The sequence below is a fragment of the Bos indicus x Bos taurus genome, chromosome 22 (genome assembly GCF_003369695.1).
Source record: "Bos indicus x Bos taurus breed Angus x Brahman F1 hybrid chromosome 22, Bos_hybrid_MaternalHap_v2.0, whole genome shotgun sequence".
Classification (NCBI taxonomy): Eukaryota; Metazoa; Chordata; class Mammalia; order Artiodactyla; family Bovidae; genus Bos; species Bos indicus x Bos taurus.
Window position 1 is genome coordinate 11,169,953 of NC_040097.1, and position 25,854 is coordinate 11,195,806.

General features: G+C 38.7%; 1 protein-coding gene across 10 annotated transcripts in view; it reads left to right on the plus strand.

Moving 5' to 3' along the window:
* Positions 1 to 25,854, plus strand: part of DOCK3 (dedicator of cytokinesis 3) — a 304,174-nt gene that overhangs the window by 63,204 nt on the left and 215,116 nt on the right. For all 10 annotated transcript variants that reach the window (XR_003507883.1, XM_027523616.1, XM_027523617.1 and 7 more), the window contains exon 5: positions 3,128 to 3,224. Coding sequence is in view for 9 of the 10 variants with exons in the window: in XM_027523616.1 (XP_027379417.1) it covers positions 3,128 to 3,224 (97 nt within the window). In the remaining variant the exon portion in view is untranslated. The remainder of the gene's footprint in view (positions 1 to 3,127; positions 3,225 to 25,854) is intronic.

Consider the following 25,854-nt stretch of genomic DNA (forward strand, 5'->3'; position numbering starts at 1 on the left):
CAGTCCTTTCAATGAATATTCAGGACTGGTTTCCTTTAGGATTGACTGGTTTGATCTCCTTGCAGTGCAAGGGACTCTCGAGAGTCTTCTCCAGCACCACAATTCAAAAGCATCAGTTCTTCGGCACTCAGCTTTCTTTATAGTCCAACTCTCACATCCACACATGACAACTGGAAAAACCATAGCTTTGACTAGACAGACCTTTGTCAGGAAAGTAATATCTCTGCTTTCTAATATGCTGTCTTGGTTGGTCATAGCTTTTCTTCCAAGGAGCAAGCATCTGTTAATTTCATGGCTTCAGTGATTTTGGAGCCCAAGGAAGTAAAGTCTGTCATTGTTTCCATTGTTTCTCCATCTATTTGCCATGAAGTGATGAGACCGGATGTCATGATCCTCGTTCTTTGAATGTTGAGTTTTAAGCCAGCTTTTTCTCTCTCCTCTTTCACTTTTTATCAAGAGGCTCTTTAGTTCCTCTTTGCTTTCTACCAGAAGGGTGGTGTCATCTGCATATCTGAGGTTATTGATATTTCTCCTAGCAATCTTGATTCTAGCTGTTATATCATGCTTAGGAATTACACACTAGAAGATGGGATTGTCCATTATTTTAGATGAGGTGGGCAAGGCTTTGAGAGTTCAAGTACCTTTGCCAAAGTAGCATGGCAAGGAAGAAGGGAAACTACAAATTGAGGCCAAGTTATGTAACTCTGAAGTTCACACTCTCAGCTTACATTTCTGCGCATTATACATTGAATTAATATATATATTATTAACATATATATGTGTATTTTCTTACTGCCAATTTTCATTTTTAACAAACTCTTTGTTCTGCATGAATCCAGAATTTTCTTGGAAATCCACTTACTAGTTCACTTTTTTTGTTATTTTTCTTAGTGTTATGACTACATTCCACTTGGTCTATGGAACAGTGTGTTTTTAAATAACACTTTATCTGAATTTTAAGGATTTTCAGGATATTGATTTTATATTATAGCCAAGGAAAAATATGTTGGTGTTAGTATAGACTTGGATTTGTATAATTTCAGGTAAGTCCAAAGGTTTAGAACTTTAAAATAGGAACAATGTAAGTTTCCCATAAAAGTCAATGATTAAGGTAGCTGAAGACCTAGTAGATGGAACATTCCAGAAATTTTCTTCCAGTTTATCCTGTACAGCAGTTCTGCATTAATCTTGCTAAAACAGCTCCCATCTCCCATGTCTCTATTTCCGTAGTGTCAAGTTTGAATCTCAGCCTTGCACTGAAAATTCACTGTATAAATTTGATGAATACGGACAGTGCTCTGGCATCATTCTAAGATGATTATTTTAAATCTGCTGGAATAAATCACACAAAATAAAAGGCCTTACAGCATAGATCAAATAATATGTATTGATTGATGCTCAATATTAATACACTAAGTCACCTTTGAACACAATGAGGATTTGTTAGCTATGTAGAGAAATGATACTTAATGCTAATTTTTAAAGATTAATTTTCCTTTGCTGTTTCCAACTGGATGATATTCTCTTTGGCTAACAAATCAGAATACAGATTTCATCTACCTCAGTGTATCAGTATATAAAATCTTTCGTCCCAGAAAATATTTCATTAACCCTCAAAATTGGCACAGACATTATAAAAATGTTTTCAAGTCATGCCTCTGCTTTGAACAGCCTTTCAGGATCTTCTCATTCATTTTCCCTGTGTTAAGATCTGGTATCTTAAGAATCATTTGGAGAGGCCCTATGAGAGCTGGCCTCAGTCAGTGCAGCCTTCTTTAAGTTCTTAGATGTGTGAAATTCTCATCCATCTCAGTGACTTCATGTATACTGTTCCCTCTGCAGGTGACACCACACCTCTCCTTCATAACAAACTCTTTGATCCTGACCTTTTTGCATTTTGGGGGCATTGCTGTTTCTTCAGAGAAAGCTTCACTGATCCTGTCTTTAAGTTGTGTCCCCCAGCTAAAATCTCTGATTGTGCAATTTGGTTTCTTTCTTAGATTCATCATGGTCGGTGTCTGTTGTGATTACTTGTCTAATTTGTTATGCAGAATAAGAGCTCTCTGAAGATACTGCTCTGTCTGTTTTTGCTCACTGATAAATCCTTGGCAATTAGCACGAGGATTGATGCCATAATGAATGTTGCTTACAAGGTAGTTGGAAAGAAACCCAGCATCTCTGTTACCAGGATTAGGATTCTTCTGCTCGACAGGTTTCTAGGAAAACATACTATCAGTATAAGGGAGAGCTTATAAAACTTCAAAACAGTGTCTGAGTCTCCCCCACCAAACCCATTTCCATCAGAGCATGAGTTAATTTGCATTACTGATACATGTAAAGGACACAAATAGTTTTTAAAAATTAAGCAAGTCTTGGGCAGTGTTGTAGTCTTCCCAGCCATTAAAAAGAATACATTTGAATCAGTTCTAATGAGGTAGATGAAACTGGAGCCTATTATACAGAGTGAAGTAAGCCAGAAAGAAAAACACCAATACAGTATACTAACGCATATATATGGAATTTAAAAAGATGGTAACAATAACCCTGTGTACGAGACAGCAGAAGAGACACTGACGTATAGAACAGTCTTTTGGACTCTGTGGGAGAGGGAGAGGGTGGGATGATTTGGGAGAATGGCATTGAAATACGTATAATATCATATATGGAACGAGTCGCTAGTCCAGGTTCGATGCACAATACTGGATGCTTGGGGCTGGTGCACTGGGATGACCCAGAGGGATGGTATGGGGAGGGAGGAGGGAGGAGGGTTCAGGATGGGGAACACATGTATACCTGTGGTGGATTCATTTCGATATTTGGCAAAACCAATACAATATTGTAAAGTTTAAAAATAAAATAAAATTAAAATAAAAAAATAAAAACTATCTTTAATGACAGTACTGCTAAAAGTAATATTGAGGATTTTTATAACCTAAATGTTTTTTTCATTAAGTCAGTTCACTTATATTATCATATTACTGCAACAGAGTCTGTATTCAGTTAGATGTACCTCTCTTTATATTTGCATGAATTTAAATTTGATTTACACATGTTGGAAAGGGCAGTAGACAGTATTCTGGTAGTTTATCAAAGATAATGTGGCTGTTTGTTGTGACTCTGGTTCTAGGCAGTATGAAACTGTGGTTCCACTTGAAGATTCTATTGTGACTGAGGTTACAGCAACTCTGCAAGAATGGGCCAGTCTGTGGAAACAGCTCTATGTGGTAAGTAGTTGGTAATTAGTTTGCTAAATCAACAAAGTTCCATTGTACCAAGATAAAAAATTATGGTACTTAGCCAATTGCAAATTTATAGACTTTTGAATATTTGCAGATTTTCAAATGTATGTTCCTAATATTAATTGGAATATAGTAGACTTGAGTTTTGTCCAACCTGAAGAGAATACAGTATTCATATGCCTGCAGTTTTCTCCATCCTATTCCAGCCAGTAGAATGAAGTTCCATCACATCAAGGATTTTAGCTGTCTTACTCAATTGCTGTATCCTCAGAACCTTTCATAAAACAGATTTTTATTAATTGAATGAACAAACTTCATAGTTACTAATACATTGTGAACCTAATAGTGGGTAAAGATCAAGAAGCTGTATTACCACTTTCTTACAGCTACTTAAGTGATATGTCATATATGATACTTTTTGCCAGGCCAATAATTACTAGATAAATAAAACCTCAGTTCGTATCCTCTGGAAACTTAGAGAGTAGAGGGTGATAGAACACAAAAATATAGACTAAAAATAAGTGACGGGGTTTGGGTTCTGAACAAGATGAAGTAAACACATTCTGTTTTACTCTTCCTACTAATCACAATAAAAATTCTGGACAAAACCCATAAAATGCCCTATCAGAACACTCTGAAAGTTAGGAAACAGAAGGTGGATGATTAGGGACATTGAAATTCACAGATTGAGTGAGTGCCCTGGTTGTCTTTTTTTCTTGCCTTCCATATATCCTGGACTGGGCTGTAGAGAAGACTACAACCTAGAAATGCTAATGAGTGTAGACAAAATAATAATACCAAGGAAAGCCTGTTCTCTCTAGCCAAAGGATGGCCCAGCAAGATAGAAACGTCCTATTCTGTCTGTTCTGTAGGAGAATATCACAATAAAATCTGTACCCCCTCCCATTCCAACAGGCATTACAGCAGGGGTATTGACAATCAGAGCTTTGTCTCACAAACACCCTTCCCCCACCTGCAGTAACAGGGAGATGTCCCCCTTCAGTGCAGCCTGTGGCTCAGACTCTGACTTCTGCTTTTTTCTGCTCGAGTAATGAGGCAGTGCCCTTCCTCAGCAGAGCCTGTTCAGTTCAGTTCAGTTCAGTTCAGTTGCCCAGTCGTGTCCGACTCTTTGTGACCCCATTAATCTCAACACGCCAGGCCTCCCTGTCCATCACCAACTCCCGGAGTTCACTCAGACTCACGTCCATCGAGTCAGTGATGCCATCCAGCCATCTCATCCTCTGTCGTCCCCTTTTCCTCCTGCCCCCAATCCCTCCCAGCATCAGAGTTTTTCCAGTGAGTCAGCTCTTTGCATGAGGTGGCCAAAGTACTGGAGTTTCAGCTTTAGTATCATTCCTTCCAAAGAACACCTGTAGGGAAGACTAATTTCCACCCCACCAGAAGTTTCAAGGTGGCAACTCTCTTCAGCAGAGCCTGTGGGTGAGACTCTGGCCTTTATAACTACACAACATTAACAAGGTGGTACCCTTACCCTGCAGAGTTCTGAGGCAAAACTCAACTTTCCCCCATGCTCTGGAGAAAGGAAGAAGCATTTCTCCACAGAGAAGCCTGTGGTGAGAGCTCTTGATTTCCACCCCCCCTGCAATAATAAGGTGCTACCCTCCCCAGCCAAGCTGTGGGTTGTACTTTAACTTTCACAACTCTCCACTCCCCTGCTTATTACCCTATTTTCTATGACTGCCCTGCTGAAATGAGGCAGTGCTTCTCCCCACTCAAGCCCATCCTAAGGATAATGGGAAGTGGAGTTCTGTCATCTAGATAACATGCAAATAGGGAAAACCAAGGAGTACTGGAGCGACTTTATAAACTAAATTGACATTTCAATCACAGTGCACAAAAGTCCACAAAAGGGGTTTCAAAGAATTGGACACGACTGAGCAACTGAACAACCCCCACCACCGCAAAAGTGAGCCTAGGATCACATTCTCAATGTGAACAGGTTGACTAAAAGAAAAGATTTAAGTAGAAATTAGAGTGTCATAATTCCTACTTAATTAAAATGTCCATCTTACAGCTCCAAATTACTTGTCATATGAAGAAATCAGGAAAAATGCAACTCTAGTAAGAAGGGACAATCAGCAGAAGCTAACTGTGAAATGACACAGATGTTGGAGCCATCAGCAAGGATTTAAAAGCATTTGAGAAAATTCAGCAGTTTCGTGATTAAAAACTCTTAGAAAACTAGGAATATAAGATATCTCACTCTGATAAAGGGCATTTATAAAAACATATAGCAAATGTCATACTTAGTGATAAAAGTCTGCTTTGAGGAATAAGGTAAGGATGTCTGCTCTCAACAAGTCAGTTCAACTTAGTACTAGAAGACTTAAGGCAAGAAAAAGAAAGAAGAGACATATGGGTTAGAGTGAAGAAATAAAGCTGTTCACATTTGCAAACAATATGATTGGCTACATAACAAATCCCAAGGAATCTACAAACACTAGAGAATACAAAAGATAGTTCTGAAAATAAATAAGTTTGCAGTTACAGGATATCAGGTCAAAATACAGAATCTCGCTCTCTCTTTCTGTCACATACACAGACATACACACAATCATATTGCCATATATTGGCAGTGAACAGTTGGAAACCAAATTTTAAAACACATACCATTTACAATTGCTCAAAAATGAAACATTTGGTATAAATACAACAGAACATACAATTTCCATGTACTAAAAACCACAAAAATGCTAATGAACAAAAGTGAAGAAGACTTAAGTAAAGGGCCAGGCATGACATGTTCATGGATTGGAAGACTCACATATTAAAAATGTCTGTTCAACACAGATTGATCTATGTATTTAATTCTTGAAAAGTCCTAGCAGGGTGTTTTCTAGAGAAGATGATTTAAAAATTTTTAAGGGAATACAAAATAAGAATAAAGTTAGAGGAATCATGTTACCTGATTTTAAGGCTTACTTACAGTTACAGTAATCAAGGTGGAGTGGTCCTGGCCAAGGATAGACACAGATCATAGATAAAGGGAGCAGGACAGAGAGTTGAGATGTATCAGTAGGTTTAGTCAAGTAAGGGCCAACTGATTTTTGGCAAAGGTGCAAAAGTGAAAGAAACATGCTCTTGTCACAAATGGATAAGTGGAGTAGTTGGGCATACAGAGGCAGAACAAAAACAAAACCAAAACCTTGACTTAAATCTCCTTCCTTATACAACGGACTAACTCACATTGGATGATAGACCAAAATGTAAAATATAAAACCAAAAGTTTTAGGAAAACATATAGGAGAAAAACTTTATAACCTGCGTTTAAGTGAAGAGTTCTTAAGCATGACACTGAAAGAATAGTTCATAGAAGAAAAATTTGATAAACTGGATTTCATCAAAGTGAAAAATTTTTGCCCTTGAATGACCCTGTTAAAAGATGAAAAGATAAGCCATAGACTGGAAGAAAATATTTTCAAATCACATATCTGTCAGAAGACTTGTATGTAGGATATATAAAGGACTTTGTAAGCTGAACAGTAATTCTAACAATAATGTCTAACAATTCAGTTAGAGAAGGACAGAAAACTTCATCAAGGAGAAGTCTTGATGAAGTCATCTCCTTCATAAGGAGAGCTAATTAGAACATGACAAGATTTTCCATATAATTAGCCATTGTTGTTGTTGAGTCGATAAATTGTCTCCAACTCTCTGTGACCCCATGGACTGCAACATGCCAGGCTTTGCTGTCCTTCATTACCTTCGGGGGTTTTCTCACGTTCATGTCCATTGAATCAGTGATGCTATCCAACCATCTCATCCTCTCCCACCCCCTACTTCTTTTGCCTTCAATCTTTCCCAGCATCAGAGTCTTTTCCAGTGATTCAACTCCTCATATCAGATTGCCAAAGTATTGGAGTTTCAGCTTTAGTATCAGTCCTTCCAGTGAATATTCAGGACTGATTTCCTTTAGGATTGACTGATTTGATCTACTTGCTTGATCTAGATTCCATGGGAATCTCAAGAGCCTTTTCCAGCACTATAGTTCAAAAGCATCAATTCTTCAGTTCTCAGTCTTCTTTATGGTCCAACTCTCACATCCATACATGACCACTGGAAAAACCATAACTTTGACTAGATGGACCTTTGTTGGCAAAGTGATGGCTTGCCTTTTAATATGCTGTCTAGGTTTGTCATAGGTTTTCTTCCAAGGAGCAAGCATCTTTTAATTTCATGGCTGCAGTCACTGTTTGCCCAAGAAAATAAAATCTGTCACTGCTTTCCACTTTCCCCACTTCCGTTTGCCATGAAGTGATGGAACCAGATACTATGATCTTAGTTTTTTGAATGTTGAGTTTCAAGCCAGTTTTTTCACTCTCCTTTTTCACCCTTATCAAAAGGCTCTAGTTCCTCTTCACTTTCTGCCATTAGAGTGGTATCATCTGCATATCTGAGGTTATTGGTATTTCTCCTAGCAATCTTGATTCCAGCTTGTGATTCATCTAGCCCAGTGTTTTGCATGATGTACTCTGCATAGAAGTTAAATAACCAGAGTGACAGTATACAGCCTTGTTGTACTGCTTTTCCAATTCTGAACCAGTCTGTTGTTCCATGTTTGGTTCTAACTGTTACTTCTTGACCTGCATACAGTTTTCTCAGGAGCCAGATGAGGTGGTCTGGTATTTCCATCTGTTAAAGAATTTTCCACAGTTTGTTGTGATCCACATAGTCAAAGGCTTTCTCGTAGTCAGTGAAGCAGAATAGATGTTTTTCTGGAATTCTTTTGCTTTTTCTGTGATTCAGCAGATGTTGGCAATTTCATCTCTGGTTCCTCTATCTTTTCTAAACCCTGCTTGTACATCTTCAGGTTCTCAGTTCATGTACTGCTGAGGCCTAGCTTAAAGAATTTTGAGCATAACTTTGGTTGCATGTGAAATGAGCACAATTGTGTGGTAGTTTGAACGTTCTTTGGCATTGACCTTCTTTGGGATTGGAATGAAATTAGCCATTAGGGTAATGCAAATTAATGCTACAGTGAGATGCTACTACGTACCTGTTAGAATGGCTAACGTAAAAAAATGTCAAAAATACCAGAGATGTGGAGCAACTGGATCTCTCATACATTGCTGATGAAGATATAAAATGATACAACTGCTGGGGAAAAAAAAGTTGGTGTTTTCTTTTTTTTAAAATTGCAGTATAGTTCATTTACAATGTTGTATTAATTTCAAGTATACAGCAAAGTGAATCAGTTATACATATATCTACTCTCTTTTTAGATTCTTTTTCCATATAAGCCACTGTAGAGTCCTGAGTAGAGTTCCCTGTGCTATACAGTAGATTATTAGTTATCTATTTTATGTATAGTAGTGTGTGTCTGTCAGTCCCAATCTCCCAATTTATTCTTCCCCCCTTACTCTCTGGTAACTGTAAGTTCTTTTTCTACATCTGTGACTCTACTTGTGTTTTGTAAATAAGTTCATTTGTACCCTTTTTTTTTTAAGATTGTGCATATAAGTGATATCATATGATACTTGTCTTCATGTGTCTGACTTACTTCACTCATTATGACAATCTCTAGGTCCATCCATGTTGCTGTAAATGGCATTATTTTGTTCTTTTTTATGACTGAGTATTGTATACATGTACTATGTATATCTATCTATTCCTCTGTTGATGGTCTTTTAGGTTGCTTCCATGTCCTGGCTATTGTAAATAGTGCTGCAATTAGTATTGAGATGCATGTATCTTTTTGCATTATCACTTTTTTCCAAGTATATGCCTAGGAGTGGGATTGCTGGGTCATATGGCAGTTCTGTTTTTAGTTTTTTGAGGGACCTCCATACTGTTCTCCATAGTGGCTATACCAATTTATGTTCCCACCAACAGTGGAAGAGGCTTCCCTTTTCTCCACACCCTCTCCAACATTTATTGTTTATGGGTATTTTTTGATAATGGCCATTCTGACCAGTGTGAGCTCGTTTCAGTTTTGATGTGTATCTCTCTAGTAATTAGTGATGTTGAGCGTCTTTTCATGTGCTTTTTGGCTATCTTTATTTCTTCTTTGGAGAAATGTCTATTTAGATCTTTTGTCAATTTTTTGGTTGAGTTGTTTGGGTTTTTTTGATATGGAGCTACATGAGCTGTTTGTATATTTTGGAGATTAATACCTTGTCAGTTATTTCATTTGCAAGTATTTTCTTCCATTCTGAGGGTTGTCTATTTGTTTTGTTTATGGTTTCCTTTGCTGTGCAAAGGCTTTTAGGTTTAATTAGATCTCGTTTGTTTATTTTGGTTTTTATTTTCCTTACTCTAGGAGGTGGATCCAGAAAGATCTTGCTGCAGTTTATGTCAAAGAGTGTTCTAGCTGTGTTTTCCTCTAGGAGTTTTATAGTGTCTAGCCTTTCATGTAAGTCTTTAATCCGTTTTGAGTTTATTTTTTTGTGTGGTGTTAGGGAGTGTTCTAATTTCAGTCTTTTATGTGTAGTTGTCTAATTTTCCCAACAACACTTACTTTGAGTGCTTACATTGTGCCTGTGCTTCATTTTTTTTACATACATTATCTCATTTTAATTTTCACTACAATTACTATTATTCTCCTCATGTTACTGAATGGAAGCTTTGATCCTTAGAAAGAATAAGGACTGTGCCCCAAGTCATATAAATAGTAAATGTCCAGCCAGACCCTAGTCTAAGTTCATTAGACTCCAGGGCTCTTAATAAGTACACTATCTTCTGAATTAAATTCTTTAAATACATCTCACATATAATTTATTTTGATTTTAGTAGTTCCTTATTGTGATTTTATTAGTTACTTATTACCATTTTCTGATATGGAAATTGGATTAATTGGAATGAATATTATCTGGAAATGATATCGCCTTGCAGAAATTATAAAATAATCATGCCTTAGAAAAATAGACCTTTATTTCTTTCTCAAGTAGGCATAGGCAGTCTGGATTTGGTGTGGCAGCTCTATGGTCATCAAGGCTTAGTCTGTCCTCCTGCTCTGTCTTCCTCATTACCGTGCTTCAGCTTTTTAGCCCAAAATGACTAGCTCTAGGCAGCATCTTTGTGCTCTAGATGAAGGAAGCAGAAAAAGAAAGAAAGAAGTATACTCTTTCCATTAAAGGACACCTCTTCGAAGTTGCTGAGAACATTTCCTCCTGTTGGTCAAAACTCATTCACAGAGTAATCTCTAGCTGAAATAGAGACTGCAAATTGGTCTTTTTAAGATGGCCATATATTAGCCAAAAATGAGGAATTCTATGACTATAGAAAAAGTAGAGAATGAATACTGAGAGACTACTAGCAGTCTTTGCCACAGTGACCATGAAAAATTATTCTTATGTAAAGTTCTATTGTATTTTTAATCATTTGCCAAATTTATTTGTGAAATAGTGGAATAATGCCTTCACCAGCACTTCAGTATATTATATATCTGGAGAAGTGAATTTTAAGTAAAACATGAAAAAGTAATGAAGTTGTTGTTAAAAATCATTAGAATCATCCAAACTTGCATTTAATATGTTTTGGTAACTTGATGTGCCTTTGTGAGAGTAAATATATTGTAACTAAAAGTTAACATCATACCAATATGACATCTTCTTTTACAGCAGCTCATCTTACTCAGACATATTGTGGGTAAATTAAGCTGCTATTTGAAGCAATATTGTAAAACAGTTAACTTTTGAAAAATCTTTTATGTGTACTTTATGGCTTGTATCGGAGAAGGCAATGGCACCCCACTCCAGTACTTTTGCCTGGAAAATCCCGTGGATGGAAGAGCCTGGTAGGCTGCAGTCCATGGGGTCGCTAGAGTCGGACACAACTGAGCGACTTCACTTTCACTTTTCACTTTCATGCATTGGAGAAGGAAATGGCAACCCATTCCAGTGTCCTTGCCTGGAGAATCCCAGGGACGTGGAAGCCTGGTGGGCTGCCGTCCGTGGGGTCGCACAGAGTCGGACACGACTGAAGCGACTTAGCAGCAGCAGCAGCAGCATGGCTTGTATGTTTGCATACAAATTTTCCAGAGTTACGGACAAACTTGAAAGTTGAGAAGCTGTATTGAAAAGAAGACTACTGTAAATAATGATTTTTATATTTTATACCCCAAATTTGAAATTGCCATTACAATTTTTAAATTCACTTTTTAATTAATGGAATATTGCCTTTCTTTGCCATTTTAACTAATGACAGTGTTTCTGGTTAATTCTTTTTAATTTATTGTTAATATGACAAGTGTCAAATGATTGTTTTTATTATGCAAGTTAGGAGGTCAGACATGTAGCCAGTCGAATTCAAAACAAATGAATACAAGTCTTTTCCAAATGACTTTCTACTAGAAGAGAATCAAAATCTGTTATATTATTAAAATTAGAAAGCCTAACAGTCTCCCTTTGTTTCTCTACTTAATTTCAGACGTTATAGTTCTTTACTTGATCTGACTTTACTAAGAGACAGTTAATTACCTGACTGTCCTCTGAGAAGTATACTTGAGAGCCAGAATGAATCTAGGTTAGCAATGTCTAAAGTTTAATTTATCTGATTTTAAAGACAAAAGGAAAATAATATAAATAAAATACAATAAACTATGAAAAACAAGTCTCAACATATGTGACTATAACGTTAATATCTTTCTGTATATAAAGTGTGTAAAAGTCAATAAGAAAATAAGTAAAAAGCACTGCAAATATTCAGTAAAGGATAAAACACCATTTATAAAGCATTACCTAAGGGAAATATTCAGTTTTACTAATAATCAAGGATATAGCAGTTAAATCAGTGAGATAAATTCTGCTTCAAATTAATAAGAAAGTGGAAATTATCCTTTGCCATTCAGTTTTTGCTAAAATGAATACGTCTATGCTTTGCTGGTATATATCAATTTTTTGTTGGCACATTTGAATAATAATTTGGGAACTGTCTTCATTCAGATTCTTAAGACACTAGTAATTCTAATTCTGGGAATTTAAGATTGGGCTTCCCTGGTGGCTCAGAGGTTAAAGCGTCTGCCTGCAATGCGGGAGACCTGGGTTTGATCCCTGGGTTGGGAAGATCCCCTGGAGAAGGAAATGGCAACCCATTTCAGTATTCTTGCCTGGAGAATCCTATGGAGGGAGAAGCCTAGTAGGCTACAGTCCACCGGGTTGCAAAGAGTTGGACACGACTGAGCTACTTCACTTTCAATGTTAAATATGGGAGTGGGTTGAATTGCAGTTTCATAAATATTTCCATTAAAGCATTATTTGCAATAGCAGACATAAATTTACTTTCCTAAATGTGCCACTGTAGTCCAATTAAGACATAGAGAGCTTACGTCTAAAGAGCTGTTAGAAAAATTTAGTTATGTTACATACTAAAATGAACTTAGGCACAAATTATATTACAAAATATAGCTTCATCTATATTCTGAAATCTTTAATCCAATTTTCTGTTGATGGGAGGGGCTCTGTTCCCTCCCTATAGTTTGCCCTAAGGCCAAACTATGATAGGGGTAAATAGTTCAGTTCAGTCCAGTCGCTCAGTTGTGTCCGACTCTTTGTGACTCCATAGACTGCAGCATGCCAGGCTTCCCTGTCCATCACCAACTCCTGGAGCTTACTCAAACTCATGTCCATTGAATCGATGATGCCATCCAACCATCTCATCCTCCATCATCCTCTTCTCCTGCCATCAGTCTTTCTCAGCATCAGGGTCTTTTCCAGTGAGTCATTTGTTCACATCAGGTGGCCAAAGTATTGGAGTTTCAGCCTCAGCATCAGTCCTTCCAGTGAGTATTCAGGACTGATTTCCTTTAGGATGGACTGGTTGGATCTCCTTGCAGTCCAAGGGACTCTCAAGAGTCTTCTCCAACAATCCAGTTCAAAAGCATCAATTCTTCGATGCTCAGCTTTCTTTATAGTCCAACTCTCACATCTATACATGACTACTGGAAAAACCATAGTTTTGACTAGATGGACCTTTGGTGGGAAAGTAATGTCTCTGCTTTTTAACATGGTGTCTAGTTTGGTCATAGCTTTTCTCCCAAGGAGCAAGGTCTTTTAATTTCATGGCTGCAGTGACCATCTGCAGTGATTTTGGAGCCCAAGAAAATAAAGTCAGCCACTGTTTCCATTGTTTCCCCATCTATTTGCCATGAAGTGATGGGACTGGGTGCCATGGTCTTCGTTTTTTGAATGTTGAGTTTTAAGCTAGCTATTTCACTCTCCTCTTTCACTTTCATCAAGAGGCTCTTTAGTTCTTATTCACTTTCTGCCATAAGGGTGGTGCCATCTGCATATCTGAGGTTATTGATAGTTCTCCCAGTAGTCCTGCTTCCAGCTTGTGCTTCATCCAGCCCAGCATTTCACATGATATAGAAAGTGAAGTCACTCAGTCATGTCCAACTCTTTGCGACCCCATGGAGAGTAGCCTGCACCAGGCTCCTCCATCTGTGGGATTTTCTAGGCAAGAGTACTGGAGTAGGTTGCCATTTCCTTATCCAGGGAATCTTCCCGACCCAGGGATCGAACCTAGGTCTCTCGCATTGTAGACAGATGCTTTACTGTCTGAGCCACCAGGGAAGATAGCATAAGATATTTATTTGAGCCCCTTTTTTGGGGGAGGGGGCAAGAATACTGGAGTGGGTTGCCATTCTCTTCTCTAGGAGATCTTCCCAACCCAGGGATTGAACCCGGGTCTCCCACATTGTAGGCAGATGCTTAACTCTGAGTCACCAGGGAAGTCAAATATTTCTTTGAGCCCCCTTTTTTTGGAGGGGGCAAACATATAAGTTAAATAAGCAAGGTGACAATATACAGCCTTGATGTACTTCTTTCCTGATTTGGAACCAGTCTATTGTTCTATGTCCAGTTCTAACTGTTGCTTCTTGACCAGCATACAGATTTCTCAACAGGCAGGTAAGGTGATCTGGTATTCCTATCTCTTGAAGAATTTTCCACAGTTTGTTATGATCCACACAATCAAAGACTTTGGCGTAGTCAATAAAGCAGAAGTAGATGTCTTTCTGGAACTCTCTTGCTTTCTCAGTGATCCAATGGATGTTGGCAATTTGATCTCTGGCTCCTCTGCCTTTTCTAAATCCAACTTGAACATCTGGAAGTTCACGGTTCATGTACTGTTGAAGCCTGACTTGGAGAATTTTGAGCATTAATATGCTAGCTTGTGAGGTGAGTGCACTTGTTTGGTAGTTTGAACATGCTTTGGCATTGCCTTTCTTTGGGATTGGAATGAAAACTGACCTTTTCCAGCCCTGTGGCCACTGCTGAGTTTTCCAAATTTGCTGGCATATCGAGTATAGCACTTTCACAGCATCATCTTTGAGGATTTGAAATAGCTCAACTGGAATTCCATCACCTTCATTAGCTTTATTCATAGTGATGCTTCCTAAGGCCAGGATGCCTGGCTCTAGATGAGTAGGGTAATGGTGACCTCCTTCAGAAGGACGTAGGCAAGGACTGTTATATTCAGTGCCCTTGACCCCATGGCAGGCCACTGCTGACCCATGCCTCAACTGGAGACTCCTAGACACTCACAGGCAATTCTGGTTGTCTCTTGTGGGGTTACTCACTGCTCCTTTCTTCTGAGACCAGGTTTTCTTTGTGCCCTCCAAACTGCAGGGAGGGAACACAGCCCCACCCATCAACAGAAAATTGGATTAAAGATTTACTGAGCATGGCCCTGTCCATCAGAGCAAGACCCAGATTCCCACAGCCAGTACCTCCCATCAGGAAGCATTCTTATCCTTATCCATCAGAGGGCAGACAGAATAGAAACCACAATTACAGAAAACTAACCAAATTGATCACTTGGATCAGAGCCATGTCTAACTCAGTGAAACTGTGAGCCATGTTGTGTAGGGCCACCCAAGACAGATGGATCTTGGTGGAGAGTTCTGACAAAATGTGGTCCACTGGAGAAGGGAGTGGCAAACCACTTCAGTATTCTTGCCTTGAGAACCCCATGAACAGTATGAGAAAGCAAAAAGATAAGGCACTAAAAAATGAACTCCCCAGGTCAGTAGGTGCCCAGTATGCTCCTCGAGAAGAGTGGAAAAACATTTTCAGAAAGAATGAAGAGGCTGAGCCAAAGCAAAAACAACACCCAGTTGTGGCTGTGACTGGTGATGGAAGTAAAGTTTGATGCTGTAAAGAACAATATTGCATAGGAGGCTGGAATGTTAGGTCCATGAATCAAGGTAAATTGAAAGTGATCAGACAGGAGATGGCAAGAGTGAACATTGACATTTTAGGAATCAGTGAACTAAAATCAGCTGGAATGGGCGAATTTAATTCAGCTGACCATTATATCTACTACTGTGGGCAAGAATCCCGTGTCAATGTAACTCGATTATCAGGCGTAGAAAATTTCCATTGTTTCATTAAGTTGTTTGTTATTATTGTTTTTAAACCCACTGCTACATGTTGAACTAGGAAGATAAAAAAATAAATCTGTTAATTTGACAAATCTTAGCCACTCAGATCATCTAAATTAAATTTGACCCTAACTTAACTTTTTGATAACTATGTAAACACAACCCAGGGCATATCTACCTCAGTTGAACAAATCAGTACTTATTAATTTACAAAACCAATAAAAGCTTTAAACAGAAGCCACCACTCAAAAATATCCTAATGTTTTGTGGAAGCCTGGATGGGAGAATGTTTGGGGGAGAATGGTTACATGTATATGTATCTCTTTGCTGTCCCTCTGAAACTATCACAGCAACATTGCTAATCAACTGTGCTGCTGCTGCTGCTGAGTCGCTTCAGTTGTGTCCAACTCTGTGCACCCCATAGATGGCAGCCCAGCAGGCTCCCCCGTCCCTGGGATTCTCCAGGCAAGAACAGTGGAGTGGGTTGCCATTTCCTTCTCCAATGCATGAAAGTGAAAAGTGAAAGCGAAGCTGCTCAGTCGTGTCTGACTCTCAGCGACTCCAATACAAATTTTTAGGGTATTCTTTTTTTAAATTAAACTTGATTTTGTATTGGACTGAGCAGCTTCGCTTTCACTTTTCACTTTCATGCATTGGAGAAGGAAATGGCAACCCACTCCACTGTTCTTGCCTGGAGAATCCCAGGGACGGGGGAGCCTGCTGGGCTGCCATCTATGGGGTCGCACAGAGTTGGACACAACTTAAAGAAGTTGCTCAATATCACATCATTAGGGAAATGGAGATCAAAAGGACAATGAGTTATCACAGCATATCTGTTGGAATGGCTATCATTCAGAAAGATAAGAAATAACAAGTGTTGGCAAAGATGTGGAGGACAGGAAACCCCTGTGCCTTACTGGTGGGAATATACACTGGTGCAGGCATGGTGTGGGCAAGAATCCTTTAGAAGAAATGGAGTAGCCCTCATAGTCAACAAAAGAGTCCAAAATGCCATACTTGGGAGCAATCTCAAAAACAACAGAATGATCTCTCTTCATTTCCAAAGCAAACCATTCAATATCACAGTAATCCAAGTCTATGCCCCAACCACTAATGCCAAAGAAATTGAAGTTGAATAGTTCTAGGAAGACCTATAAGACCTTCTAGAACTAACACCCCCAAAAGTTGTCCTTTACATCAGAGGGGACTGGAATGCAAAAGTAGGAAGTCAAGAGATACCTGGAGTAACAGGCAAGCTTGGTCTTGGAGTACAAAATTAGGCAGGGCAAATGTTAACAGAGTTTTGCTGAGAGAACACACTGGTCATAGCAAACACCCTCTTCCAACGACACAAAAGATGACTCTACACATGGATATCACCAGATGGTCAATACCGAAACCAGATTGATTATATTCTTTGCAGCCAAAGATGGAGAAGCTCTATATAGTCAGCAAAAACAAGACCAGGAGCTGACTGTGGCTCAGATCATGAAGTCCTTATTGCCAAATTCAGACTTAAATTGAAAAAGTAGGGAACATCACTAGACCATTCAGGTATGACCTAAATCAAATGCCTTACTATTATACAGTGGGAGTGACAAAAAGATTCAAGGGATTAGATCTGATAGAGTGGCTGAAGAACTATGGACAGAGGTTTCTAACACTGTCAGTGATCAAAACCATCCCCAGGAAGAAGAAATGCAAAAGGCAAAATGGTGGCCTTACAAATAGCTGAGAAAAGAGGAGAAACGAAAGGCAAAGGAGAAAAGGAAAGATATATCCATCTGAATGCAGTGTTCCAGAAAATAGCAAGGAGAGATTAAGAAAGCCTTCCGAAGTAATTAGTGCAAAGAAATAGAGGAAAACAATAGAATGGAAAAGACTAGAGATCTCTTCAAGAAAATTCGAGATACCAAGGGAACATTTCATGCAGAGATGGGCACAATAAAGGACAGAAATGATATGGACCTAACAGAAGCAGAAGATATTAAGAAGAGGTGGCAAGAATACACAGAAGAACTATATAAAAGGGATCTTAATTACCCAGATAACTATGATGATGTAATCTCTCTCCTAGAGCCAGACATCCTGGAGTGTAAAGTCACGTGGGCCTTAGGAAGCATCATTATGAACAAAGCTAATGGAGATGATGGAATTCCAATTGAGCTATTTCAAATCCTCAAAGATGATGCTATGAAAGTGCTGTACTCGATATGCCAGCAAATTTGGAAAACTCAGCAATGGCCACAGGGCTGGAAAAGGTCAGTTTTCATTCCAGTCCCAAAGAAAGGCAATGCCAAAGCATGTTCGAACTACCAAACAAGTGCACTTATCTCACAAGCTAGTAAAGTAATGCTCAAAATTCTCCAAGTCAGGCTTCAACAGTACATGAACCGTGAACTTCCATATGTTCAAGCTGGATTTAGAAAAGGCAGAGGAACCAGAGATCAAATTGCCAACATCCATTGGATCATCGAGAAAGCAAGAGAGTTCCAGAAAAACATCTACTTCTGCTTTATTGACTATGCTAAAGCCTTTGACTATGTGAATCACAATGAACTGTGGAAAATCCTTCAAGAGATGGGAATACCAGACCACCTTACCTGCCTGTTGAGAAATCTGTATGCAGGTCAAGAAGCAACAGTTGGAATTGGACATGGAACAGCGGACAGACTGGTTCCAAACTGGGAAAGGAGTATGTCAAGGCTGTATATTGTCACCTTGCTTATTTAACTTACATGCAGAATACGTCATGCAAAACGCCAGCCTCAATGAAGAAGAAGCTAGCATCAAGATTGCAGGGAGAGATCAATAAACTCAGATATGCAGATGACACCACCGTTATTGGCAGAAAGTGAAGAGGAACTAAAGAACCTCTTGATGAAAGGGAATGAGGGGAGTGAAAAAGCTGGCTTAAAACTCAACATTCAAAAAACTAAGATCATGGCATCTGGTCCCATCACTTCTTGGCAAATAGATGGGGAAACAATGGACATAGTGACAGACTTTATTTTCTTGGGCTCCAAAATAACTTTAGATGGTGACTGCAGCCATGAAATTAAAAGATGCTTCCTCCTTGGAGGAAAAGCTATGACCAAACTAGACATCATATTAAAAAGCAGAGACATTAGTTTCCTGACAAAGGTCTGTTTAGTCAAAACTGTAGTTTTTCCAGTAGTCATGTATGGATGTGAGAGTTGGACTATAAAGAAAGCTGAGTGCCAAATAATTGATTTTGAACTGTGGTGCTGCAGAAGACTCTTGAGTGCCAAAGAATTGCTTTTGAACTGTGGTCCTGCAGAAGACTCTTGAGAGTCCCTTGGACTGCAAGGAGATCCAACTGGTGAATCCTAAAGGAAATCAGTCCTGAATATTCACTGAAGGGACTGATGCTGAAGCTCTAATACTTTCACCCCCTGAAGTATAAATGACTCATTGGAAAAGACCCTGATGATGAGAAAAATTGAAGGCAGGAGGGGAAGGGGTCAACAGAGGATGAGATGGTTGGATGATATCACCATCTCGATAGACATAAGTTTGAGCAGACTCCGGGAGTTGGTGATGGACAGGAAGACTTGGGTGCTGCAGTCGATGGGGTTGCAAAGAGTTGGACACCACTGAGCAACTGAGCTGATGTTTTGAAAACATACTTGGGGGAAAATGATGAAAATTCACCAAAATATTAATGGAGATTAATTGAGGGGTTAAGATGTTAGATGTCTTCTTTTTCTAATCTTTTTTCAGCATCTTGAGTTGTCAGTACATATTATTTTGATTGTTATGAAAAATAAAGCTTTCATCAAAAATAATGATACTATGCAATAATATTACTAGTATTCAGTGAATAATATGTGTGTACAGGAGCTTAAGGTAAGAGATGACAGGACCTAATTTGCTAGTTTTGTCATAGCACGAGCAAATGTATGTTAAATTCTAGGAAAAGGGCTTTGAACTTGGACTCAAATCTTGGTTTTTCACCTTCTATGTTAGTCTTGTTATTAGGTCTTAGGTCTCTGTCCTTGGGGAGGATTACAGTCAGTCCCTATGTGCATGGGTGCTCAGTCATGTCGACTCTTTTGTGACCTCATGGACTCTAGCCTGCCAGGTTCCTCTGTGCATAGGATTCTCCAGGGAAGAATACTGGAGTGGGTTGCCATTTTAGCCCCTAGATGTGTGTTAAATTAGCAGTCTGACTCTTGGGCTACAGCTTTTAAGCTATGTAAGAGGGCCTCTTAGGGAAAGGCTTGGAGATGGGCATTTCTGTTCATACCATCTTGTACTGAGCCCTGTGGGAGTGGGGAGGGGAATGGCCACAGTAAATTCTTGCAAGCCCACTAAGAACTATTTCTTTGTTTGCTATAGTCTGGTGGGTCTTGTGGCAGAAGCCCTGTTGGCTTTCAGAGCTAGGTATTTTGGGGGTCCATTTCTCAGGTAGAAGTCTTAGAAGGTGAAGTGCCAGATGTGTGGTCCAAACCTTTTATTCTTAAAGGAGGTATTAAGAGTTGTGAGTTTCCTTTCAGTTTTGTGTCATTGTGCTAGAGGTGGGGTTTGTGTCTTGGCCTTTCTTAGCCATTTTAACCTAGACTTTTTCTATTCACTTGATGTGTATGGGTCTCTCAACTAATTTCTGGGGTTCTTTTGGAGGAAATTGTTGTGTGTGTAGTGCAGATTTGATGTGTCCCATGGAAACGCGTTCAGGACCTTCCCATGTTGCCATCTTTTATCAGAACCAATGTACTTTTGGGCCTGGCTAAAGTATACCAAAGTCTATAATATGCCTCCTGTCCTTCAGTTTATATTTTAAATAAAGTATAAAAAAATGAAAATGTAAGTGGCTCATTCGTGTCTGACTCTGCGACCCCATGGACTATAGCCTGCCAGGCTCCTCTGTCTATGAGATTTTCTAGGCAAGGATACTGGAGTGGGTTGCCATTTCCTTTTCCAGGGGATCTTCCTGACCCAGGGCTCTAACCTGGGTCTCCTACACTGCACGTGGATTCTTTACCATCTGAGCAAAAGAGAAGATAAATGTAAACTCAAGAGAGTATTTGTCTAACCAAATATATTTTTGGCATGAAGGTTATCTACTGTGGTTTTAGCTTAGTTTTTTGTTTCACATGTTTTCTTGCAGTTTGCATATATGTGTTTTGATGGGTTTCAGTTGATTAGGCAGGGAAAAGAGCTCCAGATATTTGTGGCTGTTGTTCAATCGCTAAGTCATGTCTGACTCTTTGTGACCCATGGACTGTATACCCATCAGGCTCTTCTGTCCATGGGATTTTCCAGGCAAGAATACTGGAGTAGATTACCATTTCCTTCCCCAGGGGATCTTCCCAACCCAGGGATCGAACCCAAATCTCCTGCATTGCAGGCAGATTCTTTACCACTGAGCCACCAGGAAAGCCCAATTATTTGTTTACGTTGCTTCAAAAATCACATCACTGCAGCATGTAAAAGAAAGATTCTATAATATTAAATGTGGATAGATACAGATTATCATTTAGCACAGTTTTCTGTTGTGCATTTCTTAAGGAAGCTGAGTTTGTTATAAAGGAATTAATCAATCCTCACATTACTCCTAAGAGAGCTGGATAATTTCTGTTTTAGTGGCAAGGGAGCTGACATGTAGAGAAGTTAAATTACTTGTCCGTGGTTATTTGTGGAGGTGGAAATAGAATTTTGAGCTTATGACTTGTCGTACAACATAAAGGCCAAAATATTCTTTCAAATAATGCATTTTTGTGTTCTGGTGAAAATGCTTTTTGCATTCTAATAAAACACCTAGATTCTAGTCCTGGATAATGTTTAATTCTTGTGACCTATATTCTGAAAAATGACCCCTCTTGTGATGAGCAAGCCTCAAACCACTCTTTCACCTGGCTCCTTGTAAGTAAATTGTTGTTGTTGTTGCTGTTGAGTCACTCAGTCGTGTCTGACTCCTTGCAACCCCATGGACTGCCGATACCAGGCTTCCCTGTCCTTCACCATTTCCCAGAGCTTGCTCAAACTCATGTCCATTGAGTCAGTGATGCCATCCAATAGTAAATATTGCTACCTTTCTATGTATAGATTAGCAGGTTGAGTTTAGGTTAAAAGCATTTTCAAATATTGCCTTCAAATGAATGAAACTAAATTTTTGAATGGGCTTTTAAGCAGTCATTCTCACTTTTGTGTCCATCTTATGAAATCATTCATTTACCTTAAGAAGGATTTAAATACTTAAAAACAGGTTTATTTGATGAATATTTGGAAAATTTTTAGAGAGTCTAAGAAACGTAATTTAGGTTTGCTTATTTTCTTATGGATAATTATGGAACTACCAGTCCAAGTATGTTGGTTAAGTAGATCTAATAGAATAAATAGTACCATACAACATATTATGGCTGCCAGTGGCACTTGACATGTATGTGTATGAAACTCATACCTTCCCATTAAGCTTGAGGAAGGGTTTAGTGGCTTAATTAGTGGTGACATTTCCTGCTAAGTAATTGGTTACATATAGTAACTGTTTAAACATGCCTGCTATTGCCTTGATTTCCCTGGTAAATGATAATAAAATTATGAGAGATAGCTATTTAATCTATTAATGTTAGACTGTGCTGTGATAATAGATGGATCTGATTTCAAGATATTTTCACTAGGTCTTGAATTAAGAGGGACTTTAAAAAGCTCTGTGTATGTGTGTGTGAGTGAGTGTGTGTGTGTGTGTGTGTGTATATAATTTAATACCTCCTCCTCTCAGGCGGTATTAACAATACTCTATATTAACACACACACAAAAAAACTGACTTTCAAAGAAGAAAGATGCCTGACTTGCAGTCACTTGGCTGTTAATGGTGGAGTCTTCAGCTGTACAGAGTACATGTGCCCTCTGTCATATCATGAGACCAATGCCAGAAGTCATGCCAAGCTGGTGGCTAATTTAAGGTTAACTGATGGCACCCTACTCCAGTACTCCTGCCTGGAAAATTCCATAGATGGAGGAGCCTGGTAGGCTGCAGTCCATGGGGTCGCTAAGAGTCGGACACGACTGCGCAACTTCACTTCCACTTTTCACTTTCATGCATTGGAGAAGGAAATGGCAACCCACTCTAGTGTTCTTGCCTGGAAAATCACAGGGATGGGTGGGCTGCCATCTCTGGGGTCGCACAGACTTGGACACGACTGAAGCGACTTAGCAGTAGCAGCAGGAGAGGTATGATGTACTTTGAGATTTTGAAGCTGGAAGAGGTCACTTCTGATAGGAAAAGAGCTGTGTGGCATAGGGAGAATTCTGGAAGACTCCAAATACACCTTAGCATTAAGATGGGTTCTAGAGGATGAATGGAAGGGAATTCAGCTGGTAGAACTGAGCTGTTCTCCCTGCTTCTGTTTCCTAATCATAGAATCCAGGTAAACACGGCAGTGGGTTGATTTTAAATAGTTTTTATATGATGTAATCATTTTAGTGGTTTTTATTAATTGGCGAAGGACAAGTACAACTTAGGAACGATCTTCCCCACTTTTTCTTGAATAAAATTGGACACAAATGTTCAAAAGTGGCACTTGGCTGTCTTTAATTGTAATTCAGTGTTTGAAATTGGCCGCTGAAATCCCCAAGATGAGGGTATGATTGAGTCTGTCTTGGAGTGATTGTGACCACAGTGTGACTGGGTGGCAGCAGCAGAAGGGGTATCTTGCCATTGTAACTTCCCACGGTGCACTGTGGAGGTGACAGTTGTCAAAAGCTGTGCTTATCAAGAGTGTCAGTATCTGCAGGGGCTGCTCCCCTCTCCTTGAGTCCTTGGGGCTCATGCTTCACATTCAGTCTTTATCGGCTTTCTGACTGACATTATGACATTATAGTCTTGGCTTTGTTTTGTGTTTTTGTGTCAGACAAGCACAGTTCTTTTCTTGTATGGTTTAGTATTTTTATTGGTAATATTTTTTCCTTTTCTTAATTTTACCTGGGATATCCCAAATCTCATGAATGTATGGAATCTGAGCTTCACATGTATAACATTGTTGGAAAGAACATAGTTCTCATAATTAAATATGCCTGTGTTTAAATCCTATTTAGGCCACTCATGTGCTTCATGGAGAAGGCAATGGCACCCCACTCCAGTATTCTTGCCTAGAAAATCCCATGGACGGAGGAGCCTCGTAAGCTACAGTCCATGGGATCGCTAAGAGTTGGACACGACTGAGTGACTTCACTTTCACTTTTCACTTTCATGCATTGGAGAAGGAAATGGCAACCCACTCCAGTGTTCTTGCCTGGAGAATCCCAGGGACGGGGGAGCCTGGTAGGCTACCGTCTATGGGGTCACACAGAGTCGGACACGATGAAGTGACTTAGCATAGCATAGCATGTGCTTTATGGCCTTGATGTAGATTTATAATTTCTCTGAGTCTCAGTCTCTCTACCTACAGAATAATGAAAGCAAAACCTTTTGGATGGTTTTGCTATACAGATTACATTGTTTATATAAAGCACCCAGTATAGTGATTGGCAGTCAGGGGTAGCAGTTGCTGTCATCCTTACCACCCACTCTAAGTAATGACTCTTCTGTGTGTGTTTCTGTTAGTTTCTCCATGCCTCTGTGGATGATGGCACTTGTATTGCAAATTATTATTTCAAATCAATATTTAGTCATTCCTGGGACTTTCCCTTTACCCACAGCAGAACCTGCCTTGACTGTGATCCTAACTTTTTACTCAAGACAACTGTTTCTTATTTGCTATGCATCACTTTTTTTTTTTAAGCTGGTTAATTCATCATCCATTGTTCCATTTGTATTTCAGAATTTGTTAACGGACTTTGCAGCATACTGATGATATTAAATCTATCTGAACCTCAAATTGCCTTTTATAGAAGGTATTTTGGGGAAATATTTGAGAATAGGAAAACATCCATGATTGGAGAGTAACTCCAATTTAAAAAAAATAAGAAACTTTACTATCCATGGACTAGATGTTAGAAGATTGTATTGGTGAGCACAGATGTTTAAGAACCACAAATTAAAAAAAAAAAAAAAAGAACCACAAATTGTCAAATCTCTATTCCCTATGTCTTTAGCATAACTCCCTGTATAGTAGGATCTTTTATCTTGTGAGACAGAGTTGAGCTTAATTCATTTTGACTATTTATGAGATGAGATTGAATAAAAATAAGCATTCTAGTATTTAATTGTTGAAATACAGGTTGAATTTTGGTAATGATTATACCACCACATGCTTGGTTTTCGGAATATTGCAGCTCCAGTGCTTGGCACCCATTTTTCTATTTTATCTCCATTACAACCTGTAAATTCAGCAGGAAAGATTGCTTTTCTCCCCTCCCTTTGTTTTGTAGCTTAAGAAGCTGAGGAGTAGAGAATTAAAATATCATAACCAAGCTGAGGAAGATAGTTTGTCTAGCTGAGGAGACAAAACAGGACTAGAATTTACATGTCTTGCTTTGACTCCAGGTTTTCCATTCTAAGAGATTTAGACTCAATTAAATTGAACATATTTGAGTACTTGTTAACCATTAATTATAAAGCTTTTTAAATGAAAAAGTTGTCATTTTATGTTAATCAATTTTTCATTGTAATGTCTGGATGATACTAATACACAGACAAATTGTAATATTGTACTGAGCCTTTTTCTTTAATATTTATACATTTATTTCATGTGTTTATGTTCTAAGAAAACTTTGATACATGATATTGCAAGTGAATAGCTATTTGAATATAGAAACAAACAGAAAGGAAACATTTGTAGCTAGGTATTGATATTGAAATTAATTTTGTTTCAAGTTGATATTTAATATAAAATAACTTTCTTTTAAAAACTGATATTTAGTGAACATTAGGTTTCCTCTTACTCTGTTAACCTCCATAATCTAGGATTACCTAGTTGGTTTTGCAAATCTTGGATGTCCTTATGACTGCCTTATTCTGAAAATTACTCTGCTAATCTGCCAGAACCAAATGCTGGGACACTTTTCCATTGGGTATTACTATTATAAAAACAGAGTGGCAGTTTTTTTGTTTGTTTCCTTTTTCTGTGTATTTACATAGGAATACAATGTTGAAGTAGAACAATGTATTTCAGGGAAGGATTTTGTTTTTAGACAAATACCATTTCTTTTTACTAAATCTGTGGCTCTCAGGTATTTTAAGGAATGCTTATATGTTGAATACCAGCCAGAATACCAGAATACACCAGATGGATCCTTTCAGGTTTTCATCCAGAAACTTTCTGATATTTGACAGATTGTATTATTCTCTGTGTCTTTATTAAATTTTA